The 19,152-nt window shown below is 33.9% G+C and overlaps 1 protein-coding gene across 11 annotated transcripts in view; it reads right to left on the bottom strand.

The window, feature by feature from the left end:
- The window catches only part of PTPN13 (protein tyrosine phosphatase non-receptor type 13), a 235,222-nt gene that overhangs the window by 82,325 nt on the left and 133,745 nt on the right, over positions 1–19,152 (bottom strand). For 7 of the 11 annotated variants that reach the window (XM_036895852.2, XM_036895854.2, XM_057502419.1 and 4 more), the window contains 10 exons: positions 18,707–18,929; positions 15,399–15,473; positions 15,103–15,277; positions 13,483–13,636; positions 13,077–13,215; positions 12,221–12,373; positions 9,285–9,467; positions 6,401–6,563; positions 1,659–2,076; positions 1,424–1,521 (listed from right to left, as the gene is read on the bottom strand). In XM_036895852.2, coding sequence (XP_036751747.2) covers positions 1,424–1,521; positions 1,659–2,076; positions 6,401–6,563; positions 9,285–9,467; positions 12,221–12,373; positions 13,077–13,215; positions 13,483–13,636; positions 15,103–15,277; positions 15,399–15,473; positions 18,707–18,929 — 1,781 coding nt within the window. The remainder of the gene's footprint in view (positions 1–1,423; positions 1,522–1,658; positions 2,077–6,400; positions 6,564–9,284; positions 9,468–12,220; positions 12,374–13,076; positions 13,216–13,482; positions 13,637–15,102; positions 15,278–15,398; positions 15,474–18,706; positions 18,930–19,152) is intronic. The other 4 variants (XM_036895853.2, XM_036895860.2, XM_036895857.2 and 1 more) reach the window with 2 other exon arrangements.

The raw sequence follows: 19,152 nt of genomic DNA, 5'->3' as shown, positions 1-19,152 counted from the left end.
TTTATATACAGTCAGAAAACTATGTCTTCCCAGAATGGGTTTATTTACTATTTTTAATGTGCAAGTTAAGCAAATGAACTTATTTTGCAGAATGAATTTAAACATAAATGTATTATTTCTGTGATGACATTTTGATATGTCAAATATGAAGTGATGAAACTGAAATGAATTTTAAAAGCATTTGTTCAAATGTTAAAAGAACATTCAATATTCAGTAAGAATGTTCATTACATAAATATTTAATGAATAATAATAAAAAAACAAATGCAGAAAATAAATTTTCTTCCATGGGGGAGCTTTATTTTATCTGTGTTTTTCTATGAAATATTTAGTACTCTACTACTCTGTGATGGATTTTTATTAGATCAAAGCCTTCCTAATGAAAATAGCTTACAATCTATGAGAGATCCCAATATATGTGACTAAATATACTTTGAAATATCTTTTCTAAAAGATTGATCAGTATTACTTTGGGTATTTTTAACACACAAGATCACCTATTGGATGAAACCTTGCCTTTTATCTGTTTAAAGGTGTTTAATCAATTGAATTTAATTGATGATATATAATGTCTGAAAGCTATGGAAGCCTACATTAATAGTGTAGTCTTACTTTCCATATTTATCAATTATAGAGTTCTCCTTTAACCTAATTTATTCCACATATCCCCCAATCCAATTACAGATGAGAAAATACTTTTCAGCTGTGTGTAATTAGGGCTAAATAAGAGGGCATCCTCATTTTCCTTGTCTCCCCACCTGTTTCCTATTTTGAGTAGCTGTTCAGACTTCTGTGCTTCAATATCTATTCTTTTGAAAGACTGATTTCAGTGCATTTCCTTTTTAAGATACATAAAACAACAGGAAACCTGAACTATTTATCTTATAAGGTAGTATGTGTCTGTAAATACACACAACTTCTATACTTAGAGGATTAATAGGCACCAGTTAGCTGGGAGGATGTGAAAACACTTAAATCAATTAAGAATTTCTACCTATAACCATAGCACATTTCATAAAATTATGTTTTTAGAAAAAATTTCATCATACTAAGCTGAAAATACCCTAAATAAGCCTCTCTTTATAAAATAAAATATAGCATCAGTGGAGTCCACTCTGAACAGCTTGAAAGAAAAATCCAGAGGAAGGCTATCCAAAGCCATGTACCAGACTGAGTTCTGTAAATTGCCATGGTTTTTAATAGCAACCAAGTAAAAGCTAAATAATAGTCTGTGTTTTGAAGCAATCACTTGTTAAGTCAAGTTTTGATATGACTTAGTGCATTTTAAGTAGCCTAAAATTATGTTCACAAGCCATTTTGACAACTAGGACCAAAAATAATTTCTTGGTGATTAGTATTATCTTGTTCACATCCCTATGAGCATAAGGTATGGGAGAAAGAAGGTAAGCTTGTTTATGCTGACCTACAACATATGCTTGACCAGGGTCTTCAAAGGATGAGGAGTCTGATTCATGTTTCCTCCTTTCAGGACTTCTATTTAAACTTGCAACAGACTTTGAACTAAAGAGAGAAAAGGAAGGTAGGAGGGGGAAGTGTCAATGTAAAAAAAATATGGTGAAGATAATAAAATGTAACAAAAACAAATGTATGAAATGTAGAATTGATAAATATGTAGTTTGGATTAATTATGTTCTTACTTATTAAGTTTTGTGAATCCTGCCAAAGATTCTGTATCAGATCTTGCCACCTGGTGAAGTGATTTTCCTACAAACTCCGTCATGGTTTGTGGTTGGGATTCCATGTCAACAATGAGATTTTTCCGATGAGGATAGAGAGAGGCCTGACTGAGATCATGATATGATTTACTCATCCCTCTAGGTTTTTCCTCCCATGAAGCTTTGTCACTCTTCTCTTTTGCACTGTTTTGCAATGGCTGGTAAAGCGAGAGCTCTGAGCAGGATAGCCTCTTCAGAATCTCAGCTTGAACGGACAGAGGTCGCATGGCAAGTTTGTTCAGGGTGCTGCTGGCCAGACTGCCAGTGCTGATTGCTCGTCCCATATTAAATCCTCTAATGGACTCCACTTGGAGATTCAGGCTCCTAAACGAAGCTCTCTCTACAAGGAAATAGGATTGCTTTACACGATGCAAACACTGCAGTACCTTTATGAGAAGAGCAATTTAATAAATAAAAATACAGCAAAGCTGTTAATCATTTTGATTGCCAGCATAGGCAGGCAGCTTTGAAAGTGTGGCAATCAAAGATTTTAAACAGGAGGTTGGAGGATCCTGGTTTTCATACCATCTCTCCATCCTTGTATCTTTCTCACAGCCAGGGCCTGGTCAGCATTTCCTACTTCATTTAATGACTCTCTTGGATCTAATACTGTTTGGGCTTTAGGCTTGCTGACCCCAATTCTCAATTATGGATTTCAGTTAGAAATGAAAATGACAGAGAAACTTTAAACCCTAGTGGTGTCTCCGCTAAAATACCAACAAACCAAGGATGGGGAGAGGGAGACATGAAACCTGGATAGGTCAATATGGTGAGATGACGCCTAAAAAGAAGGCTGTGCAGAGTAGAGTTCTGCCCACAGAAAAAGTTGTTGACTGTATTTTTAAAAGCTTATGGCAGATGGTGGTGATGGTCTCACAATGCTGTGAATATACTAAAAACCACTGAGTTGTACTCTTTCAGTGGGTGAATTGTATGGCATGTGAATCATCTCAAAACTGTTATCAAAAGAAAAAAATTTTTTGGCAAATTATTTGTTTTTCATTACTATGCCAATCCCACCTTCCCACCTTGATGAATTTTCATGATTTAAGTGAAGTGAAGGAGCTGTGGGAGAACCAAATATTACTTATCATCTCTCCTTTTTTTGGTTTCCACTGAAGAACATGATTAAGGTGCTAGGGTTCGCTTTATGCTTAAATACCTTTCATTCCTAAATATATATCCAGGCTTCTTCCAAAGGCTACAGTTAGATATATTTTATAACAAGTGCTTGGCTATTCTATTTGTGACAACCAATGTCATGTAGTATCTGAACATTTGAGGCTATTAACAAAAGCACTGCATTACAGAAATTTAGCACCAAAATCCTTTCATGTAAATAAGGACCAGGAGTACAGAAGTTCAAATGATTTAGTTATTCATGCATTAGTAATCCACAGCACAAGGTACCCTGTTTGGTGTCCCGATGGAAAATACCTATCCTGTGTTGCACTCTGTAAGGAACATAGCCTGACTGCTATGTAAAACAGCTGTGAAAACTTCCTTTTAATAAGAAAATGCCAAACGTTGTTGACTCAGATCTCTAGAATCTATTTCATATATCTTCTAATTCCTAGGAAGATTAATAATCAGTATTTCATCTAAGGTGAAAACAAACAGGAAAACATTGGTTTTTAATATTCATGCATCAGTATGAAGTTTAAATAAACATATCTCCAGGAAAATTCAACATTCTTGTTCTTAAGTAGAAGTGGACATCAAGTTAAAATATGGTAATTAAAAAAAGATTTTGGTTTAAAAATCCCAAGGATAAGCTTTAGCTTAAAACAGTGTTTTCATTAGAGCAGAAAACTATTCCTACTTTCTTTTACTTGGAGAGCAGACTTTAATAAAAAAAAAAAACCTGAGTCTTACACAGATTTAGGTAGCAGGACAAGACTTTATACCCTTAAGAAAAATGTAGACCAAACTTTGGCAGAAATAGCCAGTTCAGTTGTGGTTATCTGTTTTATAAGCATATCAAGGATTAGGCTATTTAAATCCACTGATAGCTTACTTCTGACTAGGACTTAAAATATTGCATATATTCACTGGTTGGAATTATAAACCACTCATTTATTTGGTCTGTCCTACTGCCTTTCACGTGGAATGAACTCTAACATGGACCATCAGGGTGGAAAAGAACATTATAATGAGTCTACAGCTAATAGCAATGTTTCAAATTTTAACTCAAAGGTCTTGCTATTTCTACACTCACTATCTGTATTTTGTATTTCCTTATATTGTCAACTTAATTATATGCTCTTCTGAAGAGAGGAACTACATTTATTTTTGTTATTCCACAGCATCTAGCATGTTATCTTATAAGCTGTAAAATTCTCAATAAATGATTAATCTTAATAATACAATTGTAATAATTTAATTTCATGCAAATTAGTCTTTTTGAAACTCATTTAACAGAAAAAAAGTACTAGATTAAGAATTAAGAGATCAGGGTTTCAGCCTTATCTGACCTATAACTATGAGGTTAGGTGAGACAATTTCTTCTCTGAACCTGTTTCCTCATCAGTAACATTTTGGACTTAATGGTCTCTAAGCTTCTTTCTAGTATCAACATTCTATGATGCTGAAGAAGTAACATACACTTGTTAGCCCATCAACCTCCTACTTATTTTCGCTTGTCTAGTACAGATAGTTAAGCAGGCAAGTAGTAGTAACTAATCTGATTCTAAGCAGAAAATTCCTTTGAAGGGTTAACAAAATCTGGGAAAAGACGTCGATAATACCATCTTACAGTGCTTCTACATGAGTTCAAGGATACAGATTTGCTGTGTTCCCAGAGGAAGCCTGTGAGGCATCCAGCACAGTCCTGCTTCACGGGTCGAGAAAATGAGACCCGAAAAGTCAGTTATTTTCTTAACGTCACACTGCTGCTGTTATTGGTGGTAGTGTTAAAACAATGTTGATGATGATAAAAATAATTTTTATTCAATACTTACTCTGTGCCAGGCACTCTGAACGTGCTCTACGTGTATGAATTCACTTCATCTTCACAACAACCCTATGATGTAGGTATTATCATTATGATAACCAGTTTACTGGTAGGGAACTGATGCAGAGAGTTTAAGTAGCCTGTCCAAGGTTTCAGAGCTTGCAAGTAATAGAGTGACTTTTGAACACTGGTGGGCTGACTCCATAGTTCATGCTCTTAACTACTACACTGTATAGTTCTTCAGTATAGGAAATATTGAAGATAAAAGGCTGGCTTCATAGCTTTCACTTCTGACTCTTTTCACTACAGCATACTACACCACATCTATAAATGATGTAACTTTCAAATTTTCAATTCAGGTTTGTATTGAGTAGAATATTAGTATCCCTACTGAAAACTCAAACTCTGACATTTCACTATAGTTTGAAAATGTTAGAGCATACAATTTTTTAATCAAAGCAAAGCAGGGAAGAAAAGGAATAATGAGATTATACTACAGGAGTAGTTATCATATTTTATCATGCATAAAAATCATTATTGAGGAAAGCATGTTAAAATGCAGATTCCAGGGACCCAATGTCCAAAGACTGTGATTCACCAAGTTTCAGGTAGGTTCCTGAAATCTTCATTTTTAATAAGCATAAAGCCCCTACCATCTTGATTCTGAAAGGTGAGAAACATCTACTTACAGGATGCCATCACCCCAAGTCTGATCCTACAGGGAATATATTTTCTGTAAGATTTCAGGATGTGAGAAAGTTTGAATAAAGAATTCATTAAGGCTGTGCTGCACCAGGTCATCAGTGCTATTTCATTAATCAAAATTTTCAGGGTATTTCACTGAAGTCTACAAGAGCTGCTATGCAGAACTAGATTTTATATAACTCTAATTTCTACATGTGGTCTTGCAGAGTAAGCTTTAGATTTTCAGTTCTGATTGAGATATTTTTTTCAGAGCTGCATTAGTTTTTTCTGCTGGTTCCTTTTTGAGAGGAATTCCTGACCATTAATACTGAGTTCTGTGGTTATTCATCCCAGTCTCAGATTAGGGAGGCACCCAAGTAAAACTAACAGATGGGACATCTCCCTGATCCTCACCAGAAAATCTGTTATGTATTTAACAGGTATGTAAGGTATGTAACTTCTCTGTTTTGGGTGCATACTTCCTGCCGCCCTCTGCTTGTTTCCCATGTTCCTTCCATCATCTGAAAAGCCCTTCCATTTATTTTCAACCTATTATATTTGTCCTTCAAATTCTGATGCAACTGCCACCACTCAAGTACTCTAGCCTTTAATGTCCCTCTCCTCTTAGAGTGTAGATCACAGAATCTGTACAATACAATCTGTCATCAAAACCTTGACCCTCCATTATATATTACTGTTTCATGTATGGTCTTACCTTCCCCAATAGTGTGTAAGTGTACTATGGGTAGAGAATACGACCCAAACTTTTATAATATTTACATCACCCAGTCTAATGATAAGCACAAAATAGACATTTCAGTAGTACTCCCTGACTGCCCTGGGAAGCTGTTTTCAAAATGAACATGAAATTGAAATCTTGGCTTCATTTATGAAACATTTATAGACCTCACTTAGTAATTTAACATCTATATACCTTGCAGTTTTCATCCTGAACATGGAAGCTTTTAGAATTTGTGGCAAAAACATGCACTACCCTGGTCTTCTGACACAGTGTGCTTCTCCTTACCAATATCATGGGCATCTTGGTTGCTCTGTCTTGCTCTCATCTGTAGCTGGAACTTATGCTGGGAAGAGCAGAGGTGCAGCAGGTACTGACATACCTTACTGTTGTCTGTTTGGAAGGCATGTTTTATTCCATCTGATGTATTCTGCAATGTGATTTTCTTTTTCTACAATATTAATCAGGGGTATTAATAATTAGGATGTTTTCCTATCACTATTACATGACCAAATTCTGTAAACAATAATTAATATTATTTTTATTTCATATTAGGTATGAGTATTCCTTGACCTACATCTTATATACACAAAAATATAACTCTGTTTTCAGAAATTGTAGCCTAAAGCAGACTGTATACTAGCTAACAGCAAGGGAAACACAGATTCCTTTAATAAACTCCATATTTTGAGTTTACTGCAATGTTTACAAACACAAAAACTGTTGGAAAAAGAAATTACAAGGAATGTATGTTCTACTTCCTTGGGTAAAGAAAATGAAGTTCAACAAAAATTGACTTATTAATATATAAGAGCTGTGATTCAGTCAAGAAGAATTTTGGTGGCATGAAGGCTGAGATGAAAGTTGTGGGAAGTTAAAAGAAAATGTGGGAATGGAGAAGCACTGGATAGCCTAACTGCTGGGCTAAGAGATGAAATACATCAATATTTAGAGATAGTGATTCTTGCCAAATTCAGGGAAAGCAGACTCACAAATCAGTTTTATCTCTCTGACATTTCTTGAAAAATGAATGTCTCTTGTGTAAGATGGCATCTTGAAATGTTGCAAATTATATGGTGAGACTTTCAGGTGATCTGTATACTGCAAAAGATACCTTCGACATGCCAGGGATCTGAGACTAATGTCTTTGGAGAATTGCTTAAGTCTACTTAGATTTACTCTATCTCTTGCCTTCCTGAATTGTGCAAAATTTTCCCTCTACTTCACGTCCCTTGTCTTTACTGCAAATGTGGAAGTAAGCACAGAAAAGACAAATTTGATGAGCTCACAAAAAAATACAACAGAAGATTTACTCATGCAGGTGCCATCTTCATAATTTCTGGTCTTATTTATTTATAAATTTATAATTGACTTTGCTTACTTATATGAATTCACTTAAATTTTGTATCACAACTGTAAATAGAAAATCAATACCACTTGCCATAAATAGAATCTAGTTATAAAAATATGTAACAAGTGCAATAAAAACAAAATAAGTTTATTAAATTCTACCTGGCTATTGAAGTCAATGAAATCTCTGGGACCCTGTTCTCTTGTTAAGAAAGAAAATCACAAGTATTAGAGACGAGTTAAAGATATAGCAGCTCCAAACTAGTATCTTGACTATTAGTAACACTTCAAATTGGGGCATTTTTTTCCCCAAAACAAACATACCACTGTCAAATAATTACCAAGGATGTTGAATTTCAAAATTGTAAAGATGTGCAGGTTTGAAACAAATTATAAAAGTACTTGATTTTCTCTAAGCGTTAACTCATGGAATGGATAAGAAATGTGCCAAAGAGAAACCAGCTGTGAGAGATGAGAATGGTGAAGGGTGACTTTTCCATCTCTCCAGAGGTCCACGGAAGAAAAAAGGAGGGTTAAAAAAAAAGGTTAAAAAAGAACTTCAGGGTAAACAAGTTCTGTTAAACACAGAAATAGTTTTCATGGGAATGTGGTCTATTCTCTATTACTGGAGATATTTCAAAATCAGTCAAGCATTGCTAGTTCTATATTTGGCAGGGCTGTGTTATAGATTGGCAAATGACAGAGAGCTGAATGCTGGATGATTATTTGATTTGTTGCCTCTTCAAAACTGTTTCAACTTAGATGTGTTTAGTTAACTTAAGGTTTCCTCCACATACTTGCTTGGCCAGCATTTCCACTGGTGAAGGTAAATTAAACCCAGGTAATTTCCTGGTCTTGATAATCTTGGAAAGATGAGGCTGGTCTGGATTTTTTTGATAGTACACACTATTCTCTGATAATCTTGGTGGTTCCTTCAGGTTTTATAGGAAACCAGCCAACCCCCATCAGGTCTAGAATTGATTTCAAAGGGCTTTAGATCGAAGATAATCCGGAGTCAGTTGGAACACTGATGTTGATATCCTTATAAACATTGTTCGGTGAGACCATATATCAGCCTGAATAGGAACTAAAGATGTCAGTAGTCCCTGAATACCATCAGGAAACCAAAGGTGCCAGTAGTCCCTGAATACCATTAGGAAACCAAATACCCAAACATATTTTTGATTCACTTCTAGAGTTTGCCAATTCATTTCAATGTTCAGATATTCCAACTATGTTCAAAATCAAAATATGCATTTATATCTCACTCTTTTATAAACATGATTTTCTAAGAATAATTTTTCTAACTTTATCTCCATAGAAAGTATATGCTAAAACTTAAAACTGAAGAAAGTCCTGGGACTAGTTCATAAAATCCAGTAAATCTCTGGATAACTGAGATTCAAATACAGCTGCTGTCGCAGACCTATTATTGAGTGAGACAAAGTTGACTGGAGTTAAGATTATTATCTATCTTAAATACTTTAGAGGGGTCTCTCCACGTGAGAAGTTAGTACCCTAGAATAAGTTCTGAATTAACAGAAAAGTCAACTTGGTTGCAATTTAACTAAAGTTAATTGAGCATTTAACTAGCTTGGAATGTATAATATTCTTTAAACATCACCTCCTGAGAAAGCCAAACACAAATAAAACCTTAATAATACTTCCTACAACTAAGAAGAGTTAAAAAGTATCTAGACATATTAGCCCTTCTGAATGGTAGGATCTAAAGTTTACCTAAGGAAAGTCAATTATTAGGTTATATTTGAAATTCACAACATCTATTTTAAAATACAATCAAAAGGGGTTAAAATGGACATACAGAAAAAGAAATCTTCTTAGTTTCCCTCCACGGAAAGCGAAGGACCAATGTGCGAACTCCATTGTGAACCTCAAACACTAGGACACCTTTAGAACAGACTCCAAGCAATATTCCCGTTTGTGACTTTTTCTCGGGGTGTACCCGGTGAAAATGAACTCCATATTCTGTTAGTCTTTGGCAGACCTGTTGGAATAACACAAAAACCACACAATGCACCTTGGTAAAAGGTGACATAAGATATAGCGGTTGTACCAAAGTAGTTTAATATAGAAAAGATGGTCTTTACAACAAATGTTGCTACAACAATTGGCATTAACATGTTAAGAAAATGAATCTCAAGGCTTAGTTCACTCAATGTATAAAATATAGACCTAAATATAGGAGCCAAAACTATAAGGTTCAGAAAATTTTTGTGACTGCAGGTTAGACAAAGATTTCTTAGATGGGATATAAATAGCATGAACCAGAGAAGAAAAAAATTGGTAAACTGAAAATTCATTAACACTAGAAACTTTTGTTCTTCAAAAGTCAATAGTAAAAAAAATGGAAAGGCAAGTTACAGACTGAAAGATAAATATACATAAAAATACATACCTGATAAAGGAATTGTATCCAGAAAAAAAAAGGTACTTCTCATCAGTAAGGATATACATAAACAGTTGAAAAAATAGGCAAAAGATTTTATTGAACACTTCAACAAAGACTATATATGAATGGCAAGTAAACATATGAAAAAATGTTCAACATAAATAGAAATTGGGGAAATACAACTTCAAACCACAATGATATACCACTGCTAACCCATTTCAACAACTGAAGTTAAAGAAGACTGAACATAACCAAGTGTTGCTAAGGATGTAGAACAACTGGAAACCTCTACATTACTGGCATTACTATAAAACTATACAACCACTTTGGAACCATTTGGAAGTTCTTATAAAGTTAAATAATCACTTACCATAGACCCCAGCAAGCCTACTGCTAGGCATTTACTGGACAGAAATAAAATGTTATGTTCACATAATAATGTGTGTTTGGGTATTTATAGCATCTTATGTCCATCAAGTAATGAAAAAGTAAATCATTGTATATATGTGTATTGTATATCAAAACAAAACTACTTAGCCATAAAAAAGAAAAAAACTACTGATCTACACCATACCATACAATATTCTCAAAAGTATTATTCCAAGGGAAAAGAGCCAGACATGGAAGATGATATAATATATGATTCTTTATATTAAATTCTAGAAAAGAAAAATCTGTGGTGATAGAAAGATCAGTAGTTGCCAGGGGCATAAGATTAGGGGAAGGGATTTACTGCAAAGGGATTGAGGGAACTTTCTGGTGTTAGAAATGTGTTGTATCAGGGTTGGCAAACTTTTCCTTACAAGGGCCAGATAGTGTATATCTTAGGCTTTGTGGATCGTGTGATCTTTGTTGTAACTACTTAACTCTGCTGTTGTAGAGTGAAAGAAGATACCAAATTTATGGAATTTATTTATTCCAATTTATTCATTGGAAACAAATGAGCATGGCTAAGGTCTAATAAAATCTTATTAACAAAATTGACAGGCCACAGTTTGCTAACCCTTGTTCTTTGTCATGACAGTGGATGTAGTTGCTCAACTGTATATATTTTTCAAAACTCACTGAATTGAACACTTAAAAGTGGTGAACATTATGTTAATTATATTTCAGTAAAGAAGATTGCAGAAAGATGTAAAAGTTTTTCAAAGGCAATTTGATATATGGCAGAAGTGTAACCTTAGAAGGGTGTATTAATAAGATAAAAAAAACTTCTTAGGTTAAAAGAAACGTGCTAAAGTTAAAGAGAAAAGGAGTAATGGGATATATTATTAGGAGTAGGGCAACCTACTATGCATTAAACATGTTTCTTAGGAAGAAACAGAAGCTCAAAAAGATTAAGTTCATTGTCCAAGTTCACCTAGCTGGTTGATTGAAACAAGAACTCGAATGCAAGGCTGTCTGCCTGCAAATATGAATGCAAGTTCATTCCACTGTGCCAAGCTGCCCTATGCCTTCATTAATAAAAATGTAATATAACTTGGACTTCCAACCTAAAAAAATGTTAAGAATTGAGGAAAAACATAAGTATATAATTTAATGCCTTTAAATGCAGACTCAATTTGAACAAAACAAACCACCTTGCCTTTCTTACCATGAATCCTAGATTAAAGGTGGTGTCTCAATGAAACCCCTTCATAGATATTTGTAGGGCTGGGAAAGTTGGCTCCTTTCAATATGGAGCAGCAAATGGAAGGCATACTATTACATCCTAGAGAGCTGAAACAGGAGAGTATTCTAAAAGTTTCTTTTTTCAATAGAATACTATCTCATATTTGTTATTTATATTGGAAATTTACATGGCACTTTCTTTCCTGATCATAAATGTACTATTTATCTGAGGTCTCATAGGAAGCTGGTGGCAGAACTAGAACCACAAGCCAATTTCTCTGACCTTTTTCCCATCTGTGAATTAGTTGACATTAGTGGAAAGACTGCTTTTAGAAGATGTGCTTGAATTTTAAGTCTTTTAAGAAAAAACAATTCTAGAATCATTACAAACTTACCTTTTACAACCAGTCACAAAATTCAATTGTTTTTTTCTTTTTAATGTATCTTGATTTTGAGAATATGGAACAGGATAAAAGCACAGACTCCATAGCCAGATAAATATGGATTAAAATAATTGTTTTGCCTCACATACCAGCCATTGACTTTGGGAATACTGTACTTCCTTTTGAGCCACAGTTTTAAAAAATGAGAATTAAAATACCATGGTTTTTGGAATAATGACATGAAATAATGCATAGCATTAGTTATTGCCACCTGAATTTTTAGATGTCCTCCAATACTTCTTGTTTACTTTAGAAAAGATACAAAGTCTATCATTTGTAATCTTGCACACTTACCTTTAAAAATTCTAACTCTGTGTCTTTTTCAGAAGCTCCCACATAAGTGTTATGCAATTTGGGTAACTCTTCTTTAATGTAGGATAAATCAAGTTTCTCCATCACTCTGGGAGGCAAATAATGCTCCAGTCTAAAGTAAGACACACCATGAACCTAAAATAGAGAATGTATTTTGTAAGCAATTCTGTTTGCCCTGTTCCTCTTACCTTAAGGCTCTTGCCACAATCAAGAGATAAGATATTATTTCTATTTATACTTCTTTCTGAGGAGAAAGTTTTAGAGGAAATGCATTAGTCTTTTCTCTTTTATTCAGTGAAGTAGAATGAATGAACTGATTGGTAAGCTTGAGGAGAGACTGACAAGGGTGAAATGTCACTATAGTTAGGGTTGGTGTTGTGAAGGCTGCTGCTTGAGTGCCATAGTCCCTTGGCCCTTGCTTCCTCTTAGGTCCACTTATATTCAGGTACATAAGGCCTTGAACATCTGTTTTCCATACAGTGAGCTCTGCTAGATTCTCAGCCCATCACTGCATGGATCCATGTGGAAGGCAGAAGACCCCTTTCATCCAGATTTGGCTGGTAACCTGTATGACTACTATTTATTAGAAATAGGAAGAAGGAAGGGTTTAGTGTCAGATATTCCAAAACTCTGAAACAGGATAATTTTAAACAGAAAAAAAAAAGAAAGAAAGAAACCTCATACTGTACATAGGGAACTTGGTCATTTTGAGGCATCAGTATCCTCAAATATCTCCAGATCTAAACAGCAAATCCTCTGAACCATGTTTAGTCTTTAATAATGCTAAGAATAAGAACACCAGTGTAAAAGTGACCCTGGAGAAGGAAATAAACCCTACCTCTGGTTGATAATCTCCATACTCAGCCTGGAGGGCCAAGGATGCAAGCAATAAAGAAGTCTCATCATCACAGTGCATCCTCTCCTCCAAGATATCTTTCCGCAGCTGAAGATAATACTGATGACAGGTCAGAGTATGTCTACCAAAATAAACACACAAACAAAAAATCTAGGCTTTTTATCTTGAATCTTACAATGATTTTTATTATTTGCATATAAGTTTAGTTTCCAAGATGGTTTATTACTAAGCTTTTAAGGCACAAGAATTTAATAAACTAAGTTGAAGGAAATGTCTCTTTTATGATACAATTATCATTGATCAGAATCAAATAATTCAGTGTCAGTAAGCTAAAGGGTCAAGAGACTAGGAGCCAAAAAGAGAAAAACAGAAACTCTTGTGAACTCACTGTATGAGACTAATATCTTCTGTGAAAAATTTAATTCGGAAAAACAAAGTAAAATTAACAGTGGCTTTGCTCTTTTTCTTTGGTTCTTCTTTCCATCCTTCTGGGGCCACTTTGGTTAATTTTAAATCAGGATCAACAAAGAAATATTCATTATCTAAAACAGAATGAGAAAACAACTGAGTTAAAATACTTTAAGGTTTTATTGATTTCTTCATTTTTTTATCATACTTGCACAGAAATTTCACACGAGAATAAAACAAGATGGTTAAGAAGCATGGCAGGAACTCAGAGGCACTGTACATGGATGGGAGGCAAAATGACAGTCTTAAGAATGAGGTCTCTGAAGACAGACAGATATGGATCCAAATCCTGGCCACATTAGCTACTAAGTGTGTGAGACTGGAGAAATTATTTAACCTTCCTACACATCAATTTTCTTGTCTTTTATATCAGGATAGGGCTAATTCCTGCTTTACAGGGTTATTGTAGGGATCAAATGACGTATGGATGTAAAACAGTTGTTAAAGCATATGGCACATGGTAATATTCTAAAAATATTAGCTATTATTTATTCTGAGGAACAAGTCATCATTTTATTTTTGTTTTTTAATATCAGCAGTTAACTATTGACTCTTTCCAAATAAAAATTGTTCAGTGAGATCCAACTTTTCCAATGTTTAAGAAATTAGGCATATTATAAATAGAAATTCTGAATAATTATGTTCATATAGGTTGTATTACTAATTAGTCTAAAACTATAATTAGTAAAGTGACAGAATATAATTATGCACTCATTGAATATTGGGTGATTCTGCAAAATGAATTATTAGTCTTTTAGAAGAAAGAATTCAATAAAATAAGTTGAAGAAAATATTTCTTTTATGACAAATAAGACGATCTTGATCTTGTAGGGTTTCAGGATGATTTGATCCTTCAATCCCAATTTATAGTACTTTGTTGTCTAAGCTAAGTTAGGCAGGAATCTGAAATACTGAAGAGTGATTTATAAATATAATGATTTATTAAAGAAAGGTTTATTAAAGCCAAACTCCAAAGGGCTTCTTATTGCTATGGCAATTCTAATTGATAAACAGGAGTAGCTTCTACTGAAGCTGAGCTCTGAGACTACTGGGGTTGTGTGTGTGTGTCAGGGGTTAGTGAATGTAATACTTGAAAAATATGCAAAATGACTTATTTCCAGTCATCAACTGATAACACTTAAAAAAGACACTGTATGTTCCTTGGATAGTAGGTTAAAGAAGTTGGTGAGAAGATTCAGAAATAGGGTCCTGTTATATATTCAAATTCATAACAGCATGATAATTTCTACAGTACATATGTAGGGAACCGACATATTTAACGGTCCCCAAAACAACAATTAAGATCTTTTTTTACATAGACAAAGTCAAAGAAAAACCTTCGTGGTCATATGCAGAAGATCCTAAAAGGCACAGCTAGGTTCCTAGTTAGGAGAAGGAAGGGAGTTCCTGACTCCTACTTCTCAGTGATGACATGTTCGTGTAGTTAGTATTTCCCAAAATAATGTTGTGAATACCAGGTATAGGAAGTCAACTTGGTGCCAAGTCTCCATACTACCCTGAATTTAAAATGTTTTGATACCTTTAAGGGTGGATAAAGCAAACAAATGATGTTCCACTAAGCCAATATGGGCCACAACCATATCAAACACATCTTTACATATAGTTTTGGTATCACAAGTCAGTTCCAGTCTCTGCCCACTCAGAAGCATTATGTTTACTTTTCTTCGTTGATCCTCATTCTTCCCTTTCTTGGCCTACAATTGAAAAAAATGAATGGCATCTATTAAACAATTAAGAATTTTAACTGTCTTTTAAAAAAAATCATGCTGAAATTATTTTCTAAGAGTGATGCAAATTGGTTTTATTATTACTTACAAGGATAGATCGTGGCAAATCCAAAGATATAAATGGTTCGACTGTCATTTTCACAAACTCAGGGCCAAAGAAGTTCTGCAAATCACAAAGCAGAATCATTAATTTTTACTATTTATTCTAGCTCTTTCCTTGAGAGGAAAACAGTGTAATAATAATAAAAAAAACTTCATGTAAAGCCATCACATTAGAACTAGGTGATCTGAAACAAATGTAGAAACTTTAATAAAGAGCTGAAGTGGAATACCAAGAATAGGAATGGAATGCGCCTTAAACTAAGTGTGAACAAAAGTTTTCCCTCAGCTTTGTTTTTACCAGTGATATCAAATCTAAAGGCTTGTTTTATACCATTTTACAAAAGTTTCATTTTTTGGCCTCCAGATAATGACTAACCAAAGAAAGAGAGAAAAGGTAGACTTTATTATTGAAATAATAAGGTGTCATCAAGCTCATATAAGCATTTGTTTTAGTATCATTAATGTGTGAAGCAATTGAAGACTCATTATTTGAGAAAGCGATACTCAGTTTGTCCTAAAACAAGTCACAGTTAAAGGTAGCAACTACTTTGTCATTATAAAATACACATATACATCTGTAATCATGTTCTTGGAATCCTGTGATACTGCACTGTTTGTTCTACATAGTGACAACTAGACATAATTTTAATTATCATAGTCTCTGTCACTTTTGCTGCCTTCAGTAAAAAAAATTTTTCAGGAGTTAGGGGACTCAGGAGCTGGGGAAAGCAGAATATGCCTACTGCATTAGCTGCTTCTTAATCTATTCTTTCCCTTTATCTCTTGTATATCCAGGATTTTCACTAGGAAGGAAGAACTGGTTGAGGAGATAACATAAAACAAATTATATTCCATGTTGGTTCAGGATTCAGAATAGACTGAAAGATAATATCCAAATGTGCAAAAAGTACAATGACAGCAGAACTAATTTTGAGGTCAAACACAGGTTGTGTGTATGTGTGTATATGTGCATGTGTTTGGACTAATGGAGATTACTGAAGTTTCATTTTTGTTGGTTTCTTCTTTGCATTTGACTGTACAGTATATTTGGTTCCTTGGCATGGGAATTCTATCCAATTAACCAAATCTGAAACATGTGACAGATACCATTTAAGTAAAAGTTTAACACTAATGGTTTAATACTCAATGAACCAATAGGACACATTTAAAACAAGTACAAAAATTGAATAGAAAAAATGAAAATGGTCTGCCACGGGAAACTTAGAATTTAATACAGATCAACTAAGTCAACAGGGTGTAAACAAATTAGAAAGTGTGTGTGCCAAAAGTAATATAGAAAAAAAATTTACTAAAAATTTGTTTTGGGAAATAACATTAATTCAATTGTGAAATTGTTCCTCCAAACACTTGCACACTTTGTTTAGCCTCAAAAATATATCCTTCCTGCTCTTTTTCAGAAAAAACATTATTTGGTCTTTTAATGACCTGTAGTTCAAATTCTCTAGTCATTGATACAGTAGGTCTTTGATTAAAAAAAGGTTCGTTATTGAAAAAGCCAGAAACCGATTGCCTAAAAGGAAACACAAATTTTTAGTAAGATGACACATTAACAGTGGTATACTGTAAAGGTACAGACTATCACTTATGAATATCTAAGGATCTAAAGTTCTCTGACACTAAGATTTCGGAAAGCTCTCTGAAACTATGATTTAGGGAGAAAATGTGTACATATGTGTGCTCTTTACGTTTTATGTATGCCTTTAACTGTTTGGAAGCTCACGCTATGTTGTATGATACTGTGCCTATTGCTTAATTTTGAAAAATAAATGTATTGGTTATAATGAAAATTGAGGAAGACTTATTGAGTTTCTTCCCTACCACTTAAAATAAATTCAGTTATATATATTTGGAATCTAATAACTTGAGAATTGGACAGTGTCATAAAATAAAACCCAGTTTCACACCTTAAAATTAGTGAAATGAGGCATAGAGGTTTAAAATTTTACATTAGGTCATAAACAGCATCATTAACAACAGAATCTAAGTCTTCTAATTTGTAGTTCAATGCCACTTTTGCCACTCAATATGTTTCTTCTGAGAAGATTATAAGGGAAATTTGAATTCTACTGCAGGACACATAAGTAAGCTTTCAAGATACTTCTTTGAAACAAGCAACAAAAAAACCCCAAACAGAATAAGAATGATACCTGGTGCAGAGCTAAAAAGAAAAAAACGTATTAGATTTATCACTTTTACTTTAATTTGCTTTTGAAGAATTACTTGTAAAGGAATAATACAAATGAGATACTCCTTACCTATAAATTAGTGATAATAAAAAAAAAGAATGATAATATTCCGAGAAGGTTAAGACTATGGTGAAACAGCCATAATCATAGGAAGCATAAACTGGTATCAACTTTTGGGAGGGCAATTCGACAGTATGTATTAAATGTCTTAAAATGTTTGCTGTTGCCTTGGCTATTCTACTTGGAGGACGTTATCTGCAAATATTTAGCAGATTTATAGGGAAGTTCATCAGAACACTGCTTGCAATAACAACAGATTAGAAACATAGAAAATGCCTAATAATTGGAAACTGATTAAAGAAATTATGGTACATAGTAAACTCATGATTTGGAGTACTTTAGAGCCCTTAATGATAATATTCAAGTTGTAAAATGTTCAAGATATTTTTACTTGAGAAAAGTCTATGTTCATTTTGAGCTGATACTCATAAAAACATAGGGAAAGAAAAATAAAACAAGTAAACAAGTAAAGAAAAATTCTCTACAGATATAAGATCAGATTTGTTCCTTCTTTCTTTGGATACTGTAATATGAGGATATGATGCTTGAAGCTAATATAGTTATCTTTTGACTGTAAAATGAATTACTATCAAAATTCTGAGAATGACAGACCAGAAAGATGGAATGCATTTGATAACATTCCTGAGCTTCTGAACCAACCTTGAACTCTCTAACTCTGAACTTCTTGGTTTGTAGGCTAACAAATTTCTTAATACTAAAAAAGAAATCCCCTACAATACTGAATAACGCCAGATGACTAAGGATCATGAATATAGTTAAAAAATATATAGTTTAGATAGTCTAAATTCATCTAAAATTATTTTTAAAATGAAACCATGAAAACAGCTAAATATTTATTTATATTAGTATCAACCAATTAAGATATTTAACACCAGTAGAAACTACTATTGGATTTCAACTTTATCTACAGGTAACTTCAGGATATCCATAGAATTTAAAAAAGTATTTTGCATAACCTTTCCCTATGAGACCAAGTTTCTATGCAGTAACCTGAGAATCAACTTACCCTCAGTTTTCTTTGGGTCATGGCTGTTTCTAGGGCCATTTCTCTTAAGGGATCCCTATTAAGGTCAAGCATAGAAGCTTTGACTGTATCTCCAGGGTACAGGCTCAACCGAGACTGTCTGAGGGCCATTCTGGCTTGTAGCTGTATCATTTCTTCTTCTTGCCGTTTTAGCATGATTTCTTGATTAATTAGGTTGCCTTTAAGGGGTGTTTCATATTGTCTGCTATATGGAAAAAAGTAAGGGTTGGGAAAAAAACAGTTATTTTAAGTCTATATCAAGAAAAAACATGTTAATATTTTTTCATCTCAGAATAACACCTGAAGTAATATTCCAGTCCTACTTTTTAATGTAGTACGCTGTCCCATTTTTAGTGGGTAGATCTATATGCCCTACCTCTTCTCTGAACACTCTAGCACCCTCTGAATACTGCTTTCCCAGCAGTTCT

The sequence above is a fragment of the Manis pentadactyla genome, chromosome 5, assembly GCF_030020395.1.
Source record: "Manis pentadactyla isolate mManPen7 chromosome 5, mManPen7.hap1, whole genome shotgun sequence".
Lineage (NCBI taxonomy): Eukaryota > Metazoa > Chordata > Mammalia > Pholidota > Manidae > Manis > Manis pentadactyla.
The sequence above is the reverse complement of the archived record's forward strand: the minus strand, read 5'-3'. Positions and strand labels throughout refer to the sequence as shown.